The 26,312-nt window shown below is 42.1% G+C and overlaps 1 protein-coding gene and 1 pseudogene across 1 annotated transcript in view; one reads left to right on the top strand and one right to left on the bottom strand.

Annotated features, from left to right (window-relative positions):
• FRMPD4 (FERM and PDZ domain containing 4) overlaps window positions 1-26,312 on the top strand; it is a 604,892-nt gene that overhangs the window by 529,896 nt on the left and 48,684 nt on the right. Inside the window, exon 5 of the mRNA XM_049873115.1 lies at window positions 24,599-24,644. Within this exon, the coding sequence (XP_049729072.1) occupies window positions 24,599-24,644 (46 nt within the window). The remainder of the gene's footprint in view (window positions 1-24,598; window positions 24,645-26,312) is intronic.
• Window positions 12,515-14,067, bottom strand: LOC126069471 (histone H3.3C-like; annotated as a pseudogene).

Raw genomic sequence — 26,312 nt, 5'->3', positions numbered from 1 at the left:
TACTGTTTATCAGATATAAAAAATAAGACTTTAAAATATTATCAAAGCAACATTTGCAGAGTCATAGTCCTCTACCTGTTTCATATTACCAGCTAATCCCTTGCAGTTGTTTCCAACATATTAGGATCCATTCAGACCTTGTTATAGTTTGGTCTTATGCTGCATTTCAATGCATACTCTTTTGTATCAAGCACCAAGTAATTTTAAAAACTCTCTCTTTCACTTGGTTTTCATATTTGCTTCTTCTTTTCCTCTTACCTCCCTACAGGACAACTTTCCTCTTTTACCTAGTTGAATACTGATCCTTCTTGGACATTAATGAAACTCAAGGCAAGAAAACAATACTTAGTATAAGAGACAAAAATTTGCTCATATTTTTAAAAATAATATTTTATTTTTGGTGAAAACATACACAGCAAAACCCATTCTCATTCAACAGTTTCTAGCATAATGATCAGTGACGTTGGTTACATTTTTCACATTGAGTCAATGTTCTCATTATTTTTGTTCTAGTTGTTTCATGCCATACAATTCTTAACTGAGTTTTTAACCCACATATTCTTTTTTTTTACTAATATTTTATTGTGTTTTTGGTGAAAGTTTACACAGCAAATTAGGTTCACATTTAACAATTTCTATACATATTATGGAAATTATAGAACAATATCACTAATATCACACACAAACAAAATTTTGTTGAAGATCATTCAGAAACGTCTGCAGCAATATATCAACAGGGAACTGCCAGAAATTCAGGTCGAATTCAGAAGAGGATGTGGAACCAGGGATATCATTGCTGATGTCAGATGATCCTGGCTGAAAGCAGAGAGTACCAGAAGGATGTTTACCTGTGTTTTATTGACTATGCAAAGGCATTTGACTGTGTGGATCATAACAAACTATGGATAACACTGCGAAGAATGGGAATTCCAGAACACTTAATTGTGCTCATGAGGAACCTTTACATAGATCAAGAGACAGTTGTTGGGACAGAACAAGGGGATACTGATTGGTTTAAAGTCAGGAAAGGTGTGCGTCAGGGTTGTATTCTTTCACCATACCTATTCAATCTGTATGCTGAACAAATAATACGAGAAGCTGGACTATATGAAGAAGAACGGGACATCAGGATTGGAGGAAGACTCGTTAACAACCTGCGTTATCCAGATGACACAACCTTGCTTGCTGAAAGTGAAGAGGACTTGAAGCACTTACTAATGAAGATCAAAGACCACAGCCTTCAGTATGGATTGCACCTCAACATAAAAAACAAAATCCTCACAGCTGGACCAATGAGCAACATCATGATAAACGGAGAAAAGATTGAAGTTGTCAAGGATTTCATTTTACTTGGATCCACAATTAACAGCCACGGAAGCAGCAGTCCAGAAATCCAAAGACACATTGCATTGGGTAAATCTGCTGCAAAGGACCTCTTTAAAGTGTTGAAGAGCAAAGATGTCACCATGAAGACTAAGGTGCGCCTGACCCAAGCCATGGTATTTTCAATCTCATCATATGCATGTGAAAACTGGACAATGAATAAGGAAGACCGAAGAAGAATTGACGCCTTTGACTTGTGGTGTTGGCCAAGAATATTGAATATACCATGGACTGCCAAAAGAACGAACAAATCTGTTTTAGAAGAAGTACAACCAGGATGCCCCTCAGAAGCAAGGATGGCGAGACTGTGTCTTACATACTTTGGACATGTTATCAGGAGGGATCAGTCCCTGGAGAAGGGCATCATGCTTGGCAGAGTACAGGGTCAGCAGAAAAGAGGAAGACCCTCAATGAGGTGGCTTGACACAGTGGCTGCAACAATGAGCTCAAGCATAACAACGATGGTAAGGATGGCTCGGGACCGGGCAGTGTTTCATTCTGTTGTGCGTAGGGTTGCTATGGGTCGGGACTGACTCAACAGCACCTAACAGCAACAACACACATATTGTTCAGTGACATTGGTTATATTTTTCACCGTGTGTCAGCATTATCATTATTTCCATTCTGGTTGTTCCATTTCCATTAATCTAGCTTCCCTGCCCCCCACCCCTTACCTTCTCATTTTTGCTTTAGGGTAAATGCCGACCGCTTGGTCTCGTATAAAAAACCAACCCAAACCCCTTGCTTTTGCGTTAATTCTGACTCATAGCAACCCTACAGGACAGAGTAGAACTGCCCCATAGCGTTTCCAAGGAGCCCCTGGTGGATTCGAACTGCCGTCCTTTTGGTTAGCAACCATAGTACTTAACAACTCACTATGCCACCAGAGTTTTCTGGTCTCGTATAGATGATTTTTCTTAAAGGAGCACAGTACTCATGTACATATTGTTTATTTTATGAGCCGATCTGTTATTTAGCTGAAAGATGACCTCCAGGAGTGGCTTCAGTTCCAAGTTCAAAGGATATCTCAGGGTGATAGTCTCAGGGGTTCCTGTAGTCTCTACCAGTCCAGTAAGTCTGGCCTTTTTTAAGAATTTGAATTTTGTTCTATATTTTTCTCCCATTCTGTCTGGGACCATCTATTGTGTCCCTAGTCAGAATGGTCAGTAGTGGTCATAGGGCACCTTGTTCGTATTTTAAAAAGATTATTGCACATCTTTTGTTGCTCACCCTTTCATATTCCCTCTGGTTCAGGACATAAGGTTACACTTCCATTTGGTGGTGAGAGTGAAAAACAGGATAATTAAAAATGGAAATCACCAACCTCTCCCTTCTCTGTTCTTCATATTCTTGAACACAGAAATAATGAAGGGCAATGATACTACCAAAATCCCAATCTGTTATTATTTTAGGGAAATAATCTAAACTAAGCTCTTGGATTTGTTGGGAAGGAAGCTATTCCACGATTTCTGTTTATTTTACTTGTTTTTTTCTTTGTAACCCCAATGGATATCTGCTTTTTTAAGAAGTAATCTTTAATGTGGTTGGTCATGTAGTAATTGTATAGCTTTTGTGAGTAAAAAACTTTCTTTTTTCATATAGTCAGTCCCAAATACTTACTGTAAACCCTATTAACACGAAGCAGACAGGTCTTGGAATTCAGTTGCAGGGTTAGTATGACCAGAGTTCATGCTCAAAGCAATATTTCCCAATAGACAGGAAACCAGATTTCTCTTGGCCCATGAATAAATTATAACCACTGATTAACTTATAAACAGTATTAATAGTTTGAGGCTAAATCCAAATATGAAAGGTACACTTCAGAAATTTAGTGTAAAACCCACAACCTCTAGCCCTCAATGAAAATATTGTGGTTGACTGGAAATCTGTTAACTTAGGGCCTTGCTAGGTTTTTTGAGATTTAGGGTGTCATTTTTATATAGCCATGCTTGAGCTATGTGCCTGGTCTTCCATAACCTGCTTTTTACCTCCTGGTGAGAAGGTACATTCTGTCCTGTAGCTGTTTACAAATAGTCACTGTATGTACCATCCGTGAATTGCAGCTTCTTCAAGGGTAAAATCTCTACTCCTTGCCAACATTAAAAATAGTAGTTCTCTGTTTGCATTTGTCCCCTCTCCCCTAACATGCATATAAAAATTATGAACTGGAAGAAGAGTTCAGGGACTTTCCCACTGCCTTGTTGTTAATTCAAGTACAAGTTCAGTCCCAGGAGAGCACTGCATAGTTCCACTTCTGATACATGTAGATTGAGAGGTAGTGGCTATGATCATTAAACCCTAGGAACACCTGAGAGCACCAGCTACTCCTGGCAAAAGGACAACATCATACATAGGTTTCATTCAGTTAATTACATCTGTGCTTCTCACCTTCCATTTTTGGCCACCATTCAAAATGTATGGCTTCTGGGCACTGGTTTTCTCTGATACCTGCATCCTTGTGTCTGATACCTTCTTCCTCCTTGACTTAGATTTTCCGTGCTGTCAACCTATCTTAGCTTGGGTTTCCCCAGAAACCAACTCTGAGATGAGTATTTGAGTATTATAGAGTTGATTTGGGAGGCCATCTCAGAAAACACCATTCAGGGAGTGGGGAAGTGAGAGTGGGAAAGGAAGACAACAAGATAAAGGGTGAGTTATCAAATCAGTTACCACTGTGGGCAGCTGGAGCTTCATCCTGCTGGGCATCTCTAGGATCAGTGTAGAACATGCCTCAGGGTTATTCAGCCGAGGGGTGAAGGGGCTGAGGTATTTATACTCCAACTCCTGTCAGCTATTGGCTGAAAGTTGCTCCTGGGGTGTTAATTCCCCAGCACTTCAAGCTGACTGTGTGTGGCCAGGGTGGACTTTAGCAGCCAGAGAGTGCCCTCAGGCAGGTGGACTTGGGCACAGCAGCCACATGTCTGCTATACCTCCTTTTTAATTCTTTCCACTGCACCCACTGGAACTCTCAGTCCATTTTAAATTTAATTACCTTAACGTTCAACCTCTTTACCATTTTCTGAGACATGGCCCTTCTCTTGCAACCATCTTGAAAGAAGGCTCAATCCTTCTCCCACACCACTTGACCACATGGTCAAGAGGTAGTATTGGCATCTTCTGGCTTCTTGTTATTAATTTATAGATCATTATTCTTTCATCCCAGTCCAAAATCTAATCCTCTTTTACTATTTATGCCCTCCAACAATACCTCCTCTGACTCCTTCCAAATTTCTGGTCATTCCAAACATGTCCGAAAGACTTTGGCACCTTCCAAGAATCCTGACACATTCTGGATGCATACCAACATTCAAATGCCCAGTTTATTCGTCTCCTCAACTCCCACCAATTTCTCCACCATTCTATTTCAGTCAGCCACTCCCATCTCCACATCTGCAACTTTTTGGACACCAGAACTGACCTTCCTCTGACACCATAAATTCCCAAAATCCCAACTCCCCATTCTCTTAGCTCTCCCCACCATGCTCGTTAACCCTTCTCTTTGGCTTTATCAGGACCTTTTCTCTCAGTCTCCAGCTTAAAGCACCCACCTCGGGAGTCACTGGTATCTGAAATAAAGTGCACACTTCTTATAGAGATCCAAGATGCACTGCGATCTGGCTCATTCTGCCTCATCAGCTTCAAACCCCACCTGTCCTCTGTATGGCTTTACCAGATGACCAGAGCCCCCAGTGCACCATGTTCTCTATTACCTGGACTACTTGGAACTTGTTATCCCCACTGCCCAAAAGTCTCTTCATTTCCTTGTCCACCCAATAAACTCCTCCTCCATCCCTCCAGACCAGTTGAAGTATTTCCCATTTTGAAAACGCTTCCCTGAGTGTAACTTTCCTCACATATATCTTGGGCAAAGTTGACCCTTTCTCTCTTCATGCCACCATTGCACCTGTACGTGCTCCTGCATGGCATTTTCATTGCAATTATCTGTTTATTGTCTGACCGTCTATACCATGGGCTTCTTGAGGACAGAGAATCTGTTTGCTATGTTCTTCATATTGTGATCTTACCATGATCCCAGGTACCTAAACGTTTTTTGGATAAAAAAAAGTGAATAAATGAATGCATGAATGAATGAGATCCAAATTAGACTGGTTTTGAAAACCTTTATTCTTGTATCTGGCTTCTTTCTGAAAAAATTAATGAGCTTCATCTAAATTCTAATAGTGGCAATGGGCCCTCTAGAGCTTTCCTTGCTCTATGACACCCACTAAAAACAGGAATCACACTCATACAATTAAAATTTCACCTGTAACTCCACTTGATCTCCTTTAAGAGCAGTAATTTCTGTACGGTATTACCCACTGATAGCATCCTCTCCCTCTGACTCTTACTGAAGAGTGGTTCTCACCAGGAGTATTTGTGACAACAGGGCCTTCCTCAACTCCCCCTAGATTTTCTTTCCAAACGTCTCTCTTAAGAGCCACTCACCCGTCTTGGAAGTATACTATTCCCTTAACTAGCCCCAGGGTTTCCTGCCTCTAGACCTCTCTTTACCTTCCCTGCTCCTGGAAACCACTGATTGGCGAGCTTTTAATCCATCCATTGGGATCCAGCTGAAGCACTTTTTTCTCCAAGGCTCTCCCATCCTCCTATCTCCCACAAGTTGGAGTTATACTTTTCCCATCTGTGTTTCCAAAACATTCTGTGGTAGCTCTGCTTTACAAGTGTGTCAAATTCTGCCCTGCTAGGTAAAGTGGACAAATTACTTAGCCTCTCTGAGCCTGAGTTTAATCAACTACCCAATGGAGAAAGCAATAGCAACTTGTCAATAGTATCATTGCAGGGACTGAAAGAAACAATATAGGGGAGCATGCTTTGGAAACCATAAAGACTAATGCAACCTGTATTTTTTATTGGGCAGCTCTAATGAGGCAATGAAGAAAGGCAAAACCTTGGGATGTGGATACTTTGAGTACTGATAAAGACTTTTCCATGAACAGGGGGATAGAACATTGGTTGGACTCCTGGCTCCACCTTGCATGAGCTGTGTGGCATTGGACAAGACTCTTAACCTTTTTGAGAGAGCTCAGTTTTCTCATGTGAGAAGTGGAAATGATGAAACCTACCTTGCAGTTACTATAAAAATTGGAGATGATGAGGGCAGAGCAACCCGACCTAAGCCTGACACAGTCAGTGATGAATAATAAATGGAAGCTGACGTAGCTTGGATGGTTTACTCGAACAAAGTCAAAGGACTCCCTATATTTATTCCCTTATCATCTCCCACACAGAGCAGTATGATTGGCCACACACCCCAGGCTGAAGACAGTGTTAAGTGAGTTGACAAGGCCTGGGAGAGAGTGATCATCAGAACTGTGAGTCTAAATTCCATCCTGGGAGCCTGTGCTGTTGCCCTTGATAAGTATCAAGATCCCACTTTAGAAACCTGCTTTGCAAACCGGAACCTCCCTACACACACACCGCACCTGGGTTCTCTGAGTCATGGCCGAGAACAGTGCTAGAGCGTCACATCAACTTCCACAGGAGTTATTCTAGAAACTCAGGGAATAGTGGGCTCAGACAGAAGCTCCTAGAATACACAATATGCACGTGGCAGGGGAATGAGCCAACTCCATGGACTTTCCTCTGTGTCTTCTGGAACGTACTCCCTCAGGGCTCCAGAAACAGGAATTAGTAATAATGACAATAGTTTAACAGCAACAGCAGCAGGGGCCACCATTTATGAAGAATTATAATTCAGGGCAGCATGTGACACATTTCACAAACATTATCCTACTTAATCCTACCAGTCTGTGACCCAGATTCTCCTCCAAGGCAGAGTCTCTTCCCTGGTCTGTAGTAAGGACCCTCTTTGTGTGACATCCAAACTCTACTGCAGCAGGAATGGAGGTGCTTTGGTAAATGAGGATTTTGGGCAAATAGTTTCACTTCCAGAGCCTCAGTTTCTTTACATAGGAGTAATAGTACCTAATTCCTAACATACTTGGCCACCACCTGTCTGTCAGTTTATGGTACTGTGGTGGCTTGCATGTTGCTGTGATGCTGGAAGCTATGACACCAGTATTTCAAATACCAGCAGGGTCACCCATGGTGGACAGGTTTCAGTGGCGCTTCCAGACTAAGACAGATTAGGAAGAAAGAGCTAGCAATGTACTTAACAAAAATTAGCCAATGAAAATCTTATGAATCACAACAGAACATTGTCCAACTCACTTGCTTTGAACACATTATCAGGAGGAATCAATCACTGGAGGAAGATATGTTTGGTGAAGTAGAGGGCCAGCAAGGACTTGGGAGACCCTTGGTGAGATGGATTGCCATGATAGTCACAAAGGTGGACTCAGACCTGCTGGTGATTGTGAGGATGATGCAGGACCAGGCAACATTTCATTCTTTTGTACATAAGGTCACCATGAGTTGGAGTTGACTTGACAGCAGCTATCTTTATCTGTCTAACATCCTTGGAGGAGTGCTTCAGATATATTGGGTGTGAAGTGCTCTGTATAGTGCCTGCCATATAGTAGATATGAAATAAATGGTCACTTATACTAGTAGCTCCTCTGAGAATGTCCCTGGCTGGCCCCCACGTAGATCTTGACCATCTCTTGTTCCTATCTGTAGTAAAGCCTTGTGCGGAGTAGCCTTCTGATAAAAATGTTTCTCTTTTCCCACTTTGTCCTCTCTCTTCTTTTAAGGAGAGGCATAGTCTTTCCTCCTACCTGCCCCTGCAGAACCATCCTTGGATGTTGAAGGGTTGCCATGGACACTAGTAGGCATGGAGGGTTTTCTGGGGAGACTTCAAAGGGCTGATTTCTAGACGCTGTTCTCAAGAAAGAGGGTCGGGTACCATTTATTGAAGAAAAGGTAGCAGGAACTTTAGGTGGATAGTGTTCATAAAACAGCTTGAGTTGACGTACGAGACTTACCAACCGGAAGGGTAAGCAGGTGTGAGTCTGTAGGAGAAGCCCATGTATTTTGAGGTGTGGTCCAACTTCCACACCTTGTGGATGAGAACATAGACTGCAGCAGGGTGTAAGGGGTTCACCCAAGCCCACTCCCAGTCAGCTGGGGCTTTCTCTCCTAGGTGCCCCAGTCCTAGGGGATTCCGTAGACTGTTCCTGGTGTATCCACAGAGCCTAGAATAATCTTTGATGCATAATAAACCCAAAAGAAACCAAACCCGTTGCCGTCGAGTCGATTTCAACTCATAGCAACCCTGCAGGACTGGGTAGAACTGCCCCATAGGGTTTCCAAGGAGTGCCTGGTGGATTCGAACTGCTGACCTTTTGGTTAGCAGCCGTAGCTCTTAACCACTAGGCCACCAGGGTTTCCTTGATGCATAACAGTGCTCATCAAATATTTATTGAATGAATTCCAGTGGCCTTTAAAGTTGAAGTGTAGCTAAAGGTGAGGTAAGGGAGCCGTCCTGGGAGACAGTGATCAGGAATCTCTCTTGAATCCGAGATGCAGTTGGAAATTATTATAGTATTTTGAGAAGGAAAGTGGTGCGATGTGATCGAAATCATCCCTAAGTAAGATGATTCGAGTTGTATCCAAATAGGCCCAAGAGAAAGGAGGCACCGCACTTGTTGCCCAAAAGTTATTTTCCCCCAATATAGTTACGGAATGAATGATTTTTAAAAAAAAACAATTCATGTATTGATTGTCATGAAAGCCAGAAGCTTCTTATCTCATCTACCCTGACAAAGTCAAACTTACCCCTGGAGTCCAAGATAGGAATTTTCATTTCTCTTTCTTTACTCATGAGAAAATGTGACAAGTTGACTTTCAGCCTTGCCTTCTGAAAGCCTCCATTGAAAAGTACAGTTGCGGGCAATGGCCTTTGTATGCTGACGCCCTCCGAGCACACAGAGTTCGCGCCTGCCCGGGGGACAAGCATTTCAGAGCTGCTCTGGTGCAGCATTCTCTCTGCCAGCTAAAAACAGAACTCAGTGATGAACGTGATGGCAGGAGCATGCCAACGAGATGCAAAGGATGCTCTTAGCCAAGTGGACAGTAAATCTGGATACTTCCTGGGCAAGAGTGAGAGGGGAAAACAAGCTGGCCTTCCTTTTCCCTCCTACAGGCTGTGTGGCCAGGTAGACAATGGCCAAGAAGTCCTTTAAATGAGTTGCTCTCTTTATCACTTGCTTCTTTGAACTATTTTCTCTCCTTCTCCTCCTTCAATCCCCACTCTTATCCACCCACTAGTATTTTTTTTTTTTTTTGGCAGTCTTCAAAGAGAAAAATAATGAAAAGAAAAAGAACTGGAATTTACATAATACCTTCCTCCCAAGATACTAAAAGCAGTTCACCCATCTATAATTTGTCCTCATAACGATCCCAGAACAAGCCTGTTATTATTATTGTTATTATTATTATTTCCATTTTGCAGCCAGCTTGCCACTGAGACTTTCAGCTAACACTTCATTTCGCGAACAATTTCAGTTCTTCGACATATGTATAAAAAAGGCTTCAATGGCCACCTCACATTTGTGATTGTACCACGTGTTCCGTCACGATCTCTGGCCCACTGTTTAATTGTCTCTTTTAAGAATATATTAAACCCCTGTATTATGAGAGTGCTGCAGGACTAGAGAACAGAAGGTGAAATGAGTGCTGGAAGAGAGCAGAATCAAACATAAATCTCTTCTGAACGAAGAGAAAAATGGAAAGCAACTGTCACAGCAAATTGATCTGAATTGCATAAAAATGTGATTTTTTTTTTAAACAACTGACTCGGGATATGAACTATTCTTTGCAACAGCTTCAGCTTGGCAGATGACACCACCTGTCTCTTGCTACTCTCTTGCAGTCTTGCAGGCTGCACATTTCTGTTGGCTTTGGAATTTTTAACCTCTGGAAAATATTTTCCGCTCACTGACTCCCTCTGGTCATCTCACATACCCACTGACAGCAGTACCTCCCATGGGAATGACCATGAAATGGCATGAGCCACTTGCAAACGGTCTCTTTTAATTGCCCCAACAATCAGTTCTTTCCTTGGCCCACTACCCAATTTCTCTTCAACACAATCAGATTTCACTCAGTAAACCGGATGTGGAGTCTTCCATTTCCCTCCTCTTTCTCTTCTCCTCTTACTCACATTTGGTGTCACATCAAGTTTTCATTCTCTCTGCACAATAGCTGCCCTCCTATTAGAGAGGGGCTGTGGCAGTCGGCTATCACTTCATAAGAAATAACCACGAGATGGCAATGTTTTCCAGCGGAACGCTTTCCTTTCTCATGCATCTGCAGACTGGCTGCGGTGGCTCTTCCGATCTTGACCAGGCTTACCTAGAAGCTGTAGATTAGGTTCAGGTCTGTTCTACACGTCTCTCACTCTTTGGATCAGCAATCTGGCTAGCATGTGATAGGTACGTGGCAATACAGAGCAGGACAGGACAAGCAGGAATGTGCAAGGCCTCTCAAAGAATAGGTTCTGAACTAGCACACCATCATGTCCGCACTGTTCCATTGGGCAAAGCAAGTCATTGGCCAAGGCCAAAGTCTAGAATCAGGCAAGTAACACCACGTTTAGCCGGGAGATTGCAAAGTTACCTGAAAGTGCACGGGCACAGGGAGGGATATAGAATTGAAACGACAGGTTCTGGAGTTAGATCCTGCTCTACCACTTTCAAGCCATGTGATTGTGTTGAAAGTGCTTTAACCTTTTGGAACCTCAGTCTTCTTAGCAGTCAAATGGGAATAATAGTATTACCTCTCTCATAGGATGTTGTGAAAATTGCCAAAATGCTCGACAATTACAATGAAAAATAGCAGCAAGCAATATTACTGTCATTCTTAAAATGTAAAGATTAGAAAAGCAATGAAATATAATAAAACTGTTTTATCTTTGCATTTCATTGAACAAAAGAAGTTTAGGTCAGAAGAGGATGCTGGAAACCTTCGTGGAAATTTAGAAAAGGATTGAGAATTGCAGGCTAAGGCCGATTAGAATTTGAAGAACCAGCAGCAGTCATTTTGTCCATTGGTTTTCATATTTGCTTTGAACAGTAGAACCCTTTCTTCAGCAGGAACCTAGCCCACTATCCCAGTGTATAAAGAAGTGGAGGGCTCTGGCTGGAAAGAAACAGAGCGTCCAGAGCACAGCCCCTGGGATGTGTCTCTGCCTCACAGAGGTTGCACGGAGCATAGTTGGAGAAAAACTAATGCAGTCTAAGCCCCCTCCTCTTCCAGATGAAGAAAGCGAAGACCAGCTGGGTGATGCGATTTGCCCCCAAAGCCTGCAGCTGAGTAATGCTGGAGCAGACAGGAGAGTACAACCTGGCTCCCTGACTCCTCAGCCAGGCCATGCTGACTTCTAAGAACTGTCAGTGGCTATGTTAGTTAATGGTGACCTCTTCTGTCTCGTTTCACCTCCCATCTTCTTTCTTAAGTTTTCCTTGATTCAGATGTATCGCTGGTAACATTCATGTTTTTCAGCCCATGTGAGGAACACAAATATGGTGAGGGGAGGCCGATCTCCACCAGCAGTAGGCAAGAGGACTGAGAAAGGAGGTTCAGAATATACAGGAAGAGATCTGTTGGAGAGTTTATACCTATATATACACACGTGTGCCCGCATACACACACACAATTAGCTAATCTGTCAGTTATAGAAGGTAAAGGAAAATATTCCCGTTAAGCAAAAGATGGGTAGGGGAAATTAGTTGGTTCAGAAAAACAAAAAGAGGATGGCAGTAGACAACTGATGCCACACACACACACACACGCACGCACGCACGCATGCACGCACACACCCACTTGCAACATTTTGTGAATCTGAGACACAATATAGTATATCAGAGAGTCATGAGACAGCAAGTTGTAACTCTACCACTTAATAGCTGTGGGACTTTGGAGAAATTACCCAGCATCTCTGAGTTCTGTATCGCCCTGAGTATGAGGAGGTTAAGGATAACTACTTCATAGGAATATAGCGTGTATGAATGCAGATGAGAAACAAAAGCTCCTTTTAAGTATTGAGAATGCTCATCACACGTGGGACTGCTACCAGGGCTGCCAAAATGCCACCTGGTGCTTTCTAAGTTCTGTGCTTCAAAAGCTATTTCTGAATTCCTCCAGAGCAACTAACCGGTTAGGAGCACAGGCTTTGGAATAAACAAAGCAAAGCAGAGGTTCATGCCAGTTACTGAGTGTGGGGGCCGAGACCATTTAACTGATCTCTCCGAACCTCGGTTTCCTTATCTCCAAAATGAGGACGACAGTACCGCTTTTCCTGGGTTATCAGGAGGCTTGAATTAGGCAACACAGGCCAAGTGTGTAGTACAACGCTCGGCACGTGGTGACCATTCACAATGTGTTCGCTATTAATCTTGTTCTTCATTTTGTGGTTATAGCTGTTGTTCAAAGGTTCGCCCCCTATTGTGCCCATTCCTGGACAGGGGAGTGCATTTGGGAAATACTAATCAATTTGAAATCTTTAGAAATCAAATTATTTTTGAAAAATTCACTATTTCTTAATTTTAGGGAGAAACTATTAAAATCTTTTTTTCCCAAGAGGATGGGCTGCTGTGTGAACTGTGGAATGTAGTCCCTTGTTCCTGGACACCATTTTTATCTCTGTGCACATCCCAACAATCTGACCCAGCTGGCAAGACTGTCCCTCTTTAGAATAACATAGGGTTGGGCTAACACTTTGGAGGAGTGTCATCCCACTGTTTCCTGAGAAAGTACCTCTAGGTGAACATCTAGGGAGGCATTGTCCGAGAGATCATTCTGGAATGATGGTAGCCTCTAGCTACATGTAGTTATTGAACACTTATAACGTGGCTCCTGCAACTGAGAAACTGGATTTTAATTTAATTTCATGAACTTAAATTTAAATAGCCACAGGTCCAGAGACTTCTTTGGATGTTCTGAGCCAACTAGAATACCGTTTAAAAGTTTTATTTATTTGTTTTTGCTATCAATAATACATTTACTTGTTTTTAAAAAAATCTAAAAGCCAGCATTGTCCAGAAAATTTTAACAGGTTTATTTATAATTGTAAGAAAGTTGAACTGCTGCAACTTGTTCACTGAAACATTTTGACTTGCATTAATGCTTTAGGCCCCTGCATTTATATTAAAAATTCACACACAAATGAAAATGGAAAAACTGCCAATACCTGATTTCTGTCCCTTATTTCTTCATTCGCAATCATATACTTGGGTACCTTTTTACCCCATGGAAAGAAAATATCTAACGTTCGGAACTACCAATAACAGGAAGAAGAGAATTTTTAAAAAATAAAAAAAGAATGAAATGTTTCCCATCGTACTGGATTCTTCAGCACATTCTCCATTTACGCAGCATGCTAGCTGGATATCTTTTAGCATAATTGTTGCGCATTTGGCATGGATAACACACAGGTTGCTGTCTTCAAAAAGGCCAACCAGATAGGCCTCACTTGCCTCCTGCAAAGCACCAAATAGCTGCGCTCTGGAAGTGCAGATTTGTTTTGAAGTCCTAAACAATTTCTCACACCAGATGCTGGAAGGTAAGTTTGCCAATCAGAAGTCCAGTGACCTTCTGATAACGTCTAATTTCACCAAGTGCCACAGTGCCAGGCATGTAAGGATGGCGTTTCTTCACCCCTCCAGTAGAGGGCGCACTCTTGCAAGTGGCTTTTGTAGCCAGTTGCTTCCTGGGTGCTTTACCACTGGTTGATTTGCAGGCAGTCTGCTTTGTATAAGCCATGGTATAGAGACCTCCAGACTTACACCCCTTCTTCAGCTGGAGCTTGGCGAGCTAGGAGCAGTGCTGGCATTAGAGAGCGACAGTGGTGCGGCAGCGACAAGAACAATTCTGAAATTCCGATTTTTAATTCATCAAATAATTCATTCTCGAAGATACGGACAGGCAAAAGGAGGATGGAAAGAAAGCTGTCATACTGAAGCATGTCAAAGCCATCAGAAATGAATGCGATGGTTTGAATTACCCCTCTCCTAACTCTTCGTGGAGAATATGGACTATTACCGTCTGCCTACACGGACTTTGGGGCTCTCGATAATTTTGGTACCATTTGTGCTGCTTAGTTTTGGTGAGTTGAATGCACCATGCTCACATCTTCTCAGCATCCCTCAGCCAGCTAACAGAGCTTTAACTACTTCCGAAGTAACCATCTAAAGTAATCCATCCATCAATGAACTGGACTGGCACAATAGCCACAACGGTGGACTCAAACATACAATGATCATGAAGATGACACAGGACCAGGCAACGTTTTGTTCTGTTATACATAAGGTCACCATGAACTGGAGCCGACTCTGTAGCAACTAATAACAACAAAGCAACTTTAAGACGTTCTTCTGCAGCCCCTCCACTGTGAGTCTTAAATTGATCGCTTCTTCAACATGATGTCTTTCAGTCCTAACAGCACTTATCTCTGCCTGCACTCAAGAATATGTGTTTAGATAAGAGCATGTATTGATGGATGGACTGCAACTTCTACCAGTAGCTGGCGGAATACAAGAAGTTTGGTCTGACACTAAGAAGGGTAAAAGCATAAGGAAGAGGAAGGCTGTTAGAGTTCATTGAATTAAAGAGATGCGCATGTCACAGGATTGGGAAGGAACAATATAGCCAAGTAAATCAGGATCTTTGGCTGAACACATGCATTCCCTATGACCTAGCAGTTCCATTCCTAGATATATAAAAAATGAAAAAAACAGTTTTTTTTCCCTAGATATATACCAAACAGAAATGTATACATATGTTCACCAGAAGACATAACACAAGAATATTAATAGCAGTACTATTCATTAACAGCCCCAAGCTGGAAACTACCCAATGCCCATCAACAGTAGAATAGATAAATAAATTGTGGTCTAGTCACGGGATAGCATACTATCCAGCAATGAGAATTAAAGATCTACAACTGTATGTGCCAATATGGATGAATCTCACAAACAATGCAGAGTGAAAGAAGAAAGGCAAAGAATGGCTCATACTATGTGATTCCATTTATGTAATGTTTAAACCGAGGCCACATTATTCTGGGGTGTTAGAAGTCAGGATACTGGTTTCCTTTGTGGGGGTAGATGTGGAAGGGGGTATAGGAGGCTTCTGAGATGCTGGTAATGTTCTACTTCTTTATCTGGATCCTGCTTACTGCTATCTATTGCTACTTAACAAATCACCCTGAAACTTAACAGCTTTTAACGACACACATTCATTATCTCACATTTTCTGTGGCTCAGTAATTTGGGTGTGGCTTAACTAGGTACCTTTGGTTCAAGGTCTCTCACAAGGCTGCAATCAAGATGTTGGCTAGGGCTGGGGTCTCATCTGATGGCCTGACTGGGGGAGAATCCACTTCCAAGCTCACGCACATGGTTGTTGGCAGGATTCAGTTCCTCCTGGACTATTGGACTGGGGGTCTCAGTTCCTCACTAGCTGTTGGCCAGGAGCCTTCCTCTTTTCCTTGCCATGTGGACCTCTTCAAAGGGCAACTCACAACACGACAGCTGGCTTCATCACAGTGAGCAAGCGAGAATATCCAGAGAGCAAGTGCAAACAAGATGGAAGCCACAGTCTTTTTATTAACTGATCTTGGAAGCAACAGCCTATCACTTCTGCCATATTCTTTTCTTTAGTAGTGAGTCAGTAAGTCCAGCCTGCATCAGGGGAGGGGATTACACAGGGTCTGAACACCAGGAGGTAGGGGTCACTGGGAACCATCTTTGGAGCTGGGTGGTACACATGCATTCAGTTTGTAAGATGTAACAATGACGTGCACTTAGGATTTGTGCACTTTTCAGTATATGAGTTATACTTCCATTAAAAGTTTGATTAATTAATTTATTGGAAGGATCTCTGCATCTCACAAAAGAGAACTCTAGCCTTCAGAAAGACTTTGCCAAATTGGAGATTTTTAAATAAAAAAGTCTGACCTCTAGAAATGGAACCCCTTTTACCAACCTACCCACACCAATTGGGTAAACTGGGTAAACAGGAACTTCACTAGGTCTTTCTCCCTTGGTTCTGGGAGTCTCTCCAGTACAAATCTGCTCCTCTGACATTCCTCCCTAAGACTCCCCCTCACTCCATTCCAGACCCACTGGGCTCCTGGCTCCTCCTCCAATGCCCCTGGCAGGCTTCCCCCGATGAACTTTGCACTGGAAGTCCCATGTGCCTAGGCATCCTTTGCACTGGAAATCCTCTTCTCCCAGGTATCTACATAGCTAACTACTATGTTGTGTTGTTGTGCGCTGTCCAGTCAATTCTGACTCAGAGCAACCCCATGTGACAGAGTAGAACTGCCCCATAGGGTTTCCTAGGCTGTAATCTTTACAGGAGCAGATCACCAGGTCTTTCTCCCACGAAGCAGCTGGATGATTTTGAACCTTTCGGTGCTTACCTGTTGTGCCACCAGGGCTCCTACTACTACTACTATAAAAAAAAAAATTTTTTTTTTTAGCTCCTACAAATTGTTGCTCAGGTGTCCCCCTCTTAATGAGATTTATCTTGTCCGACCAGTTTAAGATGGCAGCCCTTGCCTATCTCCCACAACACTCACAAATACCCCCCTTTCTGCCTCCACATCATCTTTAGCATGCTACGTCATATATAGTGTAATTGCTCTTTCTTTTTTTCCTGAATGTCTTCCCTTGCTAGAAGGTAAACTCCACCAGGTTAGGGATTTCATTGTTTCATTCGCTGATATAGTCCAGGGCTTCTTAACCTCGGCTCTATTGACATTTGGGCTGGATGATTCTTTGGTGATGGGGGCTGTCCCATGATTGTAGGATGTTAAGCAGCATCCCTGGCCTCTACTCAATAGATGCCAGTTTGTCTCCAGACAGTGCCAGATTTTCCATAGGGGGCAAAATTACCCCCAGTTGAGAACTACGGATGTATCCCAAAAGCCTAAACCAAAAACCAAACCCCTTGCCATCAAGTTGTTTGCGACTCATAGCAACCCTATAGGACAGTGTAGAACTGCTCCCATAGGGTTTCCAAGGAGCAACTGGTGGATTCGAACCGCCAACCTTTTGGTTAGAAGCTCAGCTCTTAACCTGGTAAGTACTCAATAAGTACTTATGGAAGGAATGAGTGAAGTGAGAGCTATTTAGTACCATGCACATGTATAAAAATAATTTAATTTTTACCATAAGAGATCCTGCAGCCTTTTGCAAATCTTAAACGTAAATACCAGTTTCATCCATTAGTGGAAGATAGGCCAAAGCAACATGCATTCAGCCAAAAATGAATTAGATGGACAAAAAATTGAGGTCAAACAAAAAGCAAACATCATATGCAAATAAAACTGTCTTAGAAGCAGTTTCCAAATTCAGACTGCCTTTTTTTAACAAGAAAATTTACTACAAAGATTTTTTTAAAAATACAACAAAATAAAGGGTTTTAAATGATACAATATCATCAAGATGTTAATTTTCATAATCACTATGTCAATTATATGACTTTTAACTTCAGTGGCCTCATATTCTTCAGAAAGAAAATCACAGCCTAAGCTTTCAATTCAGTACTATGTAAATTTGACTTTGCAGCCAAAGATTTCTGGTTTCTCCCAAGTCATTTTTCTCTTTCTGTCTCTATTTATTGTGGTAAATGTATAGGTAACAAAATATTTGCCCTCTCAACTGTCTTCACATGTAGAGTTCAGTGACATTTAATATGTTCATCCTGTTGTCCAACCATCACCATTCTCGAATTTTGCCATCACCCTTAACAGTATGTAAACTATTTAATTCTAAAATTAAAATTACAATAAGCTTTAATCCTTTTCTCTGAAAAATTCAAGTCTGTGTCTTACAATGCACATTGCCTGTTGTGCCCTCCAGAATCTTCTTTGTCGTGAAACTGTTTCAGTCGGAGACCCTAACAGGGTCTTCTCCTCTCTCTTGTTTATTAGTTCTTCTCCCCTCCACCCCAGCCCTCCCCAGAATTCATAATCAATGTTTCAATTGTGCTAACCGCAATCCCAGAAGCTAGAGCATTCTCTTCCAAACGTCAACATATATTTATTAGACAATTGTTTTTTTTCTTTATGCAGGTTACAATTACAATATTCTGGAGAGTCATTAGCTTGCACACTTTCCCTTCCTTGGTAAGGGAGACTTGTCCAATTTCAAAACCATCTGGCCACTTTGAATGTCTGTTTTTTAAAAACCTTAGAGATTTCAAATTCTTTATGAAAAGATGGTATTCCAGTTACCTGTTGTGGCCTAATAAACCACTACAAACACAATGGCTTAAGAAGACAATGTCTTATCGCTTATGGTTCTGTGGGTTGACTGGGTTCATCCAGATGGTTCTCTCTGGGCTCTCTCATGTGGCTGCAGTTTAATGGCAGTTGCAGCAGTAGCCATCTGAAGCCTTTATTGAGCTGGACATCCAAGATATCTTCTTCACTCGGCTGTTGTTGCCTGAACTCGGACAGCTGACACAGCTGAGGCTGGCTGGGCATCTCTCCCCCTGTCCACACTGCCTCTCCATATGGCTAGCTTGGCCTTTCTCACAGAATGGTGGTCATAGGGTTGTTGGACTTCCTACATGGTAGCTCAGGGTGAGCGTTCCAAGATCCCAGGTAGAAGATGCAAGGCTTCTAGAATTCTTCTCACCGAGGCCCAGTAGTCACACAATGTCACTTCTGCCATATTTTATTTATCAAAAACATGTCACAAGAGCAGCCCAGATTCAAGGGGAAGAGACTACACAAAGGTGTGAATACAAGGAGGTGTGGTTTATTGTGGGCCATCTTTGGAGCCTTCATGCCACAGGTGGGAAAAGACGAGTAGTATTATCATGCAGTGTTGCAAAGATGAAGTTTTTACCATATTGCTTAATAAGGATCTTTCCTTAAATTCTCTTCATTTTCCCTTTGGCTGACAAACTTATGGTCTTTTTGCTCCGCAATAGAACTCCTCATCAAGGGTGAAGATGGTAATAGGAGAGACATTGTCTATAGATTTGGTACAAGCCAAGCCGATCCTTCTGGTCATTTGGACCCTTTTATCCATGTCCTCTGTATCTCTGTTGGCTCTGATAACTATGGTGGCTTCATTATGCCCATTTTCTTCGATAGTATTCCCTGAACACAACTGAGAAATGAGAAGTCATTCCACTTCTCTTCTTCTGCAGGTAGCAGAGTAAAGGCAAGGGTCAGCAGCAGTAGGCAGAGTGTTAATGCTTCATATAGTCCATGACACGTCATACTTGGCCATAACCTGTTAACCTGTTCTAACGCTTGGTAATTTGCTGACCATTTCTATCCTCCCCAGCTAATGGCTTCAGTACCTGTTAGGAATTGATACGGTGGATAATTACAATCTCTGTTCAGAGCATTAGAAAAGTCAACTAGTTGAAACATTAGATCTGCATTCCAAGTAGAGTCCTAGGCAAGTTTTCTGAAAACGAAGGGCAATACTATTTCCTCCAGCTTTGCCAGCAATTGACTAGACTAACACTACGTTATGGCTGGTGAACAGACTACAAAAACTTTAGTGTACTTTTCACATTCCAAGCTCATATAGGAAGAAAAAATAGAAAGCACCCCAGTGGCTTCATCACAAAATACCCTAGGATTGAGGGAAGGCCCTTTTGAGCAAAGAGTCATTGAAAAAATGCTTGTTAATAGGTTCTTATTTCCATAAACAGTGGCTGTCCAGCAGAGAGTTTAAGGGCTGAGCTGGACTAGCTTGCAGAAAGGAATATTCTTCTAGTGTCTTTGAAGAACTCTTTAAGTGCAAGAAGAAGAAAGACTCTTACGTGTCTGCATATTCACCTTAGAAGTGAGAATTCCGACGTTTTTTCATTGTGCCTTCCCACCTTTCTTTTCAAATAGAAATATGGCACAGCAGTCTTTTGAGTTATGCTAGAGAGTCATTTTACAGTTTACAAAATCCTTTCACAGATAGCCCTAAATCGCCTCTTTATTTTCCATTTAAAAGCCTAACCTTTCAGCCTTCGTGGATCGACTGCTATTGCCACTTTTGAAGTTTAAAATCTTAGAGTTAGGTTCTTTGGACTTGGATTGTGTAAAGCAAGACTCTTGAATTTTGACATAAAATATCTACCTATACACTTTTAGTTATCTGAGTTTTGTTTTTTCTTTTCCCATCTCTGAGGAAATCACAACGGTCCTTCATTACTCAGTGAAATTCCTATCGGCCTCTGAGCTGATCAAGCGGTCTATTTAGTTGGCTTAGATGGGAAATATACAATCACACATGCCAACATGATTATATATTGCTATAGTGAAATGGTGTAAGTGTAAAATTGGAGAGGCAGTTAAAGAAAGGTTCCAAACTAGGCTGCCCTGAGAAATAGGGAACACCAGCGTTAGTGTCACTTTTGAAAGGGATTTTAATACTGAAGTCAAAACTCTACCTCATTAAAACCTGGGCTTCTTCCTCACACAGCTATGCTTGCTACAGCAGAATCCAACCAATGAAATTCTAAAACAGGATGTTACATCAAAGCATGACCTGCATCCACTGATGTTCAGTGTTCCAAATAAGGGACCCTCCATCAAAAAGGATAAGCAAAGGCTTTTCTTAGAGACATTGTTGTTGTTAGTTGCCATCAGTTTGGCTCCAATTCGTGGGGAACCCATGTACAATGTAATGAAATATTACCCGTCCTGTGCCATCTTCATGATCATTGGCATGTTTGAGTTCATTGTTGTGGCCATTGTGTATTTCAAGTGCCTTCCAACCTAGGGAGGTCATCTCTAGCACTATATTGGATAATATTTTGTTCTGATTCAGAGGGTTTTCACTGGCTAATTTTTGGAAGTAGGTCACCAGGCCTTTCTTCCTAGTCTGTCTTAGTCTAGAAGCTCTGCTGAAACCTGTCCAGCATGGGTGACCCTACTGATATTTGAAATACCGGTGGCATAGCTTCCAGCCTCATAGCAACACACAAGCCACCACAGTACGACAAACTGACAGGTGGTGGTTAGAGAAATTGAGAGAAGATTTAATAGAAGGCAAACATGACAGAAGCAGGTTTTTTCTTTCTTTATTTATTTTTTTCTTTCCCTGCAGATCAGCACTGCGACTCAAGGATTAAAATGCTGATTTTCAGAGACTCAACTAACCATTTAAATAGATATTGGCACTGCATTTTGAAATTACTCTTCAAAAGTAGAAAAATCAGTTGGAATTTATTATGAAATAATACTTCTCTAAATATGCTTCTAACTGGATTTTTAAAAATGTCTAGCTCTTTTAGGCCTTCATAAAAAGAAAATAGAAGTCATCTGATTACTTAATTGTGACATTTTCCATTCCCAGTTCTAATCTTTCTTTTGAGGCCATTTCAAAGTGGCTTAGATTTTTTTTTTTCCCTTTCTACAACTAGGAGTTTTAAAGTGTCCAAAACATTATGGCACTCATTATTCTTGTCTGGCAGGTTGTAATTAAATAATTACAGATGAGCAAAGAACAGAAGAAAAGCATGTTCCTAGTCCTGATGATAAATAACATATTGGTATATTTTATTTTAATTCAGATAACTTTATTTATTCATTAAATGGTAAAATTATAGTCAATCTAGGTTATGCTCCAGGCAATTTACAGGGCATTACTATTTTTTTTTTTTACTATATGGACACAGAGGCCTGGTGGCACAGTGGTTACGAGTTTAGCTGCTACAAAAAAAAATACACATGAGGACTGTGCTTCTTAGTTCAGTCAGATATACGAGACTAAATGGGCAGCTCCTGTCCAAAATCAGGATGAGAAGGCAGGAAGGGACAGGAACTGGTCCAATGGACACAGGGAACCCAGAGTGAAAAGGTGGAGTATGCTGTCACATTGTGGGGATTGCAACCAATGTCACAAAACAATATGTGTATAAATTTTTGAATGAGAAATTAACTTGAGCTGTAAACTTTCACCTAAAGCACAACGACAACAACAAAAAGAGCTCGGCTGCTAACCAAAAGTTCGACAGTTTGAATCCACCAGTTGCTGCTTGGAAACCCGATGGGGCAGCTATAATCTGGCCTGTAGGATCACTATGAGTTGGAATCGACTCGATGGCAATGGGTTTTAAATGTAATAAACATATTTTGAAAAATGATTCCCATTTTCAAATTAATAAGGTGGGCTGAACAGTGCTTCTTCCTTACGTTCTTGATAGAAAAAAATTTAAAAAGCTGTGTAAGGTGAAATCATGGGTGGAAACTACTGTTGAGATACATACAGATTACTTGGTTACGTAACTCTGTTTGTGTGGCAGACATACACTAAGATGGCCGCCAATGATTCCTGTCTCCTGGTATTCACAGCCTTGTGTAATCCCCTCTCTTTTAGTATGGATGTGACCTGTGATGCTTCTAACCGGTAGAATAAGGCAAAGAATGTCACTTCCATGATGATGTTACGTAAGATTGTAACTTCCATCTTGCCCTCAGATTCTCTCCCCTGGTAGCTTTGATGAAGCAGGCAGGTTGTCATGTTGGGGAGGACCCCGTGGCAAGGAACTGAGGGCAGCCTCCAGCCAACTGCCTGCTAGGATCTGAGGCTCTCAGTCAACAGCCTGCGAAAGAACTGAATCCTACCAAAAACAATGGAAGTGAGTTTAGAAGTGGATACTTCCCCAGTTGAGTTTTCAGATGAAACTCCACCTTGATGTACATCCACACATTTGTGTATCCACTCTCCCAGAGATGGACGCCCAGCTTGCCTTCAACACTCCACCCTATACATTCTACTGCAGGGAACATTCTCACCCATGTTCCCTTAGAGGCTAGTAGCAGAATTTCTTTATGCTATAAAGCCAGGTTGGAATTGCTGGATCACAGTATTTGTGTCACTGAAGTTGACCTTGTGGCGCCAGATCTCTTCCCGGAACCAGTACACCTGTCTACATGCCCACTAGCAATGCATGACCCTTCATCTTATGCTCTGACTTATTACCTGATTACACTGGTGTTCTATTACTCCATCTAAAGAGGATAATGGCTGTCTACTCCAGTTACCAGGGCTCTCTGGCAACTCTTGGCAAGAGAAACTCTTGACACCAGATGGGCCACTGTCAACAGTGTGCTGCCTCTACCCATCCCTATCACCCTAAGTGTTTCTGCTGCTTCCTTGAATTGTAGTTCCAGTCCTCATTCTCCTGCTCCATGGATTCCTCTCCTCCTCCACCCCGCTCCGTACCGGACGGTCCCAGTGCTGCTGTGGCCAGTCAGGAGAACATGGCCCAACACAGCCAGACGTTTAAGAGGGCAAAGCCTCAAAGCAGTTAGTGTTAGAAATGCAGTTTGCAGTGACTTCTTCACAGATACAGCCTTGCCTACAGGTCCCCTTCGCCTTACTCATTTGGGCAATAAATCACAAAAGCAAGTCATTAATTATAACCCAAAGTAGAAAAAGTCAGCTCCTCAACAAAGTGGCAACTAACCTTTCTCCTACTCATGGTAAAAAAAGAGGAACAAAGGAAGGAAGGAAGAAAAACGATAATAACTCGTAATATGATTTGCCCCCCAAGGGTTTGAGTCCTTTGAAAGGTTTGGCTGATTTGCAGGAAATTAAATAAGCCATTGCATTCTGTTGTTCTGCTTTTAGCTACAAAGTGTTCCCTATTGTGAACAGCATTTCCCAATTGGTGCCTGTTTGAAATATTTATCGGCCCAGGGTCCCACATACTGTTACTGCGTGTGCTTAATAAGCTACAGGGCACTGAAGCCGATGTTTGCTGGGGGCGCTGCTTTTGGATAAGAAACCTGCAATGATATTTCTCTTTCATGATGCTGACCCTGAGAAAATAATCATGTTCAATGAAATGATAGAATTAAGAAAAAAGAAAAATCTCTCTCCCCCATACAGAAAACCGCAGGGAAATGTTTAAGTAGCAAAGAAAAGTAGGCTAGAGGAACATCAGAAGGGGAGAATCAATTCTGAGAGCAGTAACAAGTGTAAAGAGACCGATTGAGTTGGCGCTGCTAAAAGCATCCACCCTCGACACTTTTGTTTTCGGGCCCTGCTGTTAGATGGCACAGATAATATTGCCCCATGTGAACTGAGAGGAAGCTTCCACTCAGGCTGTTTGTTATACTTGGAAAACACTTGATTTTTGGTCCTGTGCTGTCTGAAAGCCCACTTTGGAGCTTTTTGATTTTCTCCACCCTGGGAGTCCAAGGAAGATTTCACCAACACATCTTGTATTTCATTTCAAAAGAAAACCGCCGCTGGTACAGTCTGGGCTCTAAGCATTTCATAAACCTGTTTGTTTGTTTGTTTGTTTTCTCTTCCAGAAGCTGCAAAGAATCGATACTGCTCACTGTCATTCAGCCTTACCCTGTAAGTGTTCTGTGAGTAAAAGTGTCACTATACGGTCACAGGTTCTAGTCCCTTCTGGTCATCTTCATTATCTGCTCTGGTAAAATCTCGACAGTGAAGAACAGTAGACCAAAAACAAAAAACCAAAAGCATTGTTCACACTACGGCTTTAGAAATTTCGATTATTTGCACTCTGTACTCCATGTGTGCAAAGCCACTCGTTGGAGAAAAAAATATCTTGAAAAACAGTGGGTATCCAGGCCTGTGGTTCTCTTAGACCTGGAAATGACACAAATCTCAAGACTTTCTGATGGTTTTCAGCTTAAAAATCCCGAGTCTAGTGAAAACACCTAACTGTAGGAGGTTGAATCATAATTGTTTTTCTTAACCCCATCTAAATAATTTGTTAGAGAACCAGATGTTTATTTGTTATTATTTAGGGGGCCCTGGCAGCACAGTGGTTAAGAGCTCGGCTGCTAACCAAAAGATCAGCAATTCGAATCCACCAGCCACTCCTTGGAAACCCTTTGGGGCAGTTCAACTCTGTCCCATAGGGTCACCATGAATCGGAATTGATTTGATGGCAACAGGTTTACTTCTGGTTTTTGGCTTGGTGGCGTAGACGGTTCACCTCTTGACTGCTAATCAAAAGGTTGGCACTTTGAAGCCACCCACCAGCTCGCAGGAGAGAAGACTTGGCAATCTTCTCCCATAAAGATGACAGCCAAGAACACCCTATGGGGCAGTTCTACTCTGTCACATGGGGTCGCTATGAGTCAGAATCGACGGCACCCAACAACAATGACAACAACAACCATTAATTATTTATTTAATAAAGGTGGGCATTAGAGGAAATGTGGCCATGAGAATTTGATTTGAGCAGCCTTGCCAAGAGGGTGGAGAGTGATTAAAATTGCATTGCCTTCAGTTCCCATGATTGTTTTTTTAAAACAACTTTATCGAGGTATAATTTGCATACCCCAAAATTCACCCATTTGAACCGTGCAATTCCATGATCTTTATAAAGTTCACAGAGGTGAGCAGCCATCACCGGGACATGGTTCTAGAACATTTCCATCACCCAGTAGGATCCCTCATGCCTGTTTACGATGAATCCGCATCCCCACCCCACATCCCAGGCAACCACTAATTTACTTCTATAGATTTGCCGTTGCTTGTAACACTTCATACATTGTCAGATGAACTCAAAAATACTGTGGCGAATTTCTCTGGATTTTTCCCAGAACGTTTCCTGTCAGTTCCCTGCCTGGCCTTCCTCTGGACTGGCAGAGGTTTTGCTTGAGCTTCCATTTCCTCCTCCCCCAGAGTTGGAGTGCTTTTACATCTACTAAAACCGAAAAACCCAAACCAGTTGCCATGGAGTTGACTCCAACTCACAGCGAACCCGTATGTGCCAGAGTAGAATTGTGCCCCGGAGGGTTTTCAGGCAGATTTTTCAGAAGTAGATCACCAGGCCTTTCTTCCAAGGTGCTTCTGAGTGGACTTGAACCTGCAACCTTTCAGTCAGCAGCAAGTGTGTTGGCTATTTGGCCCACCTAGGGACTCCACAGGTAATAAAAGGCCCCAGTATTTGCCAACCTCCATCTTCTGACCCAACTCTTCATCTCCCAGAATTTTCCTCCTTGGTGTTGTAGCCTAGCATTTTAGACAGGAAAAAATATATTCAAA

This window comes from Elephas maximus, chromosome X, assembly GCF_024166365.1.
Source record: "Elephas maximus indicus isolate mEleMax1 chromosome X, mEleMax1 primary haplotype, whole genome shotgun sequence".
NCBI classification, from domain to species: Eukaryota; Metazoa; Chordata; class Mammalia; order Proboscidea; family Elephantidae; genus Elephas; species Elephas maximus.
This window is presented reverse-complemented; position numbering and strand designations above follow the sequence as displayed.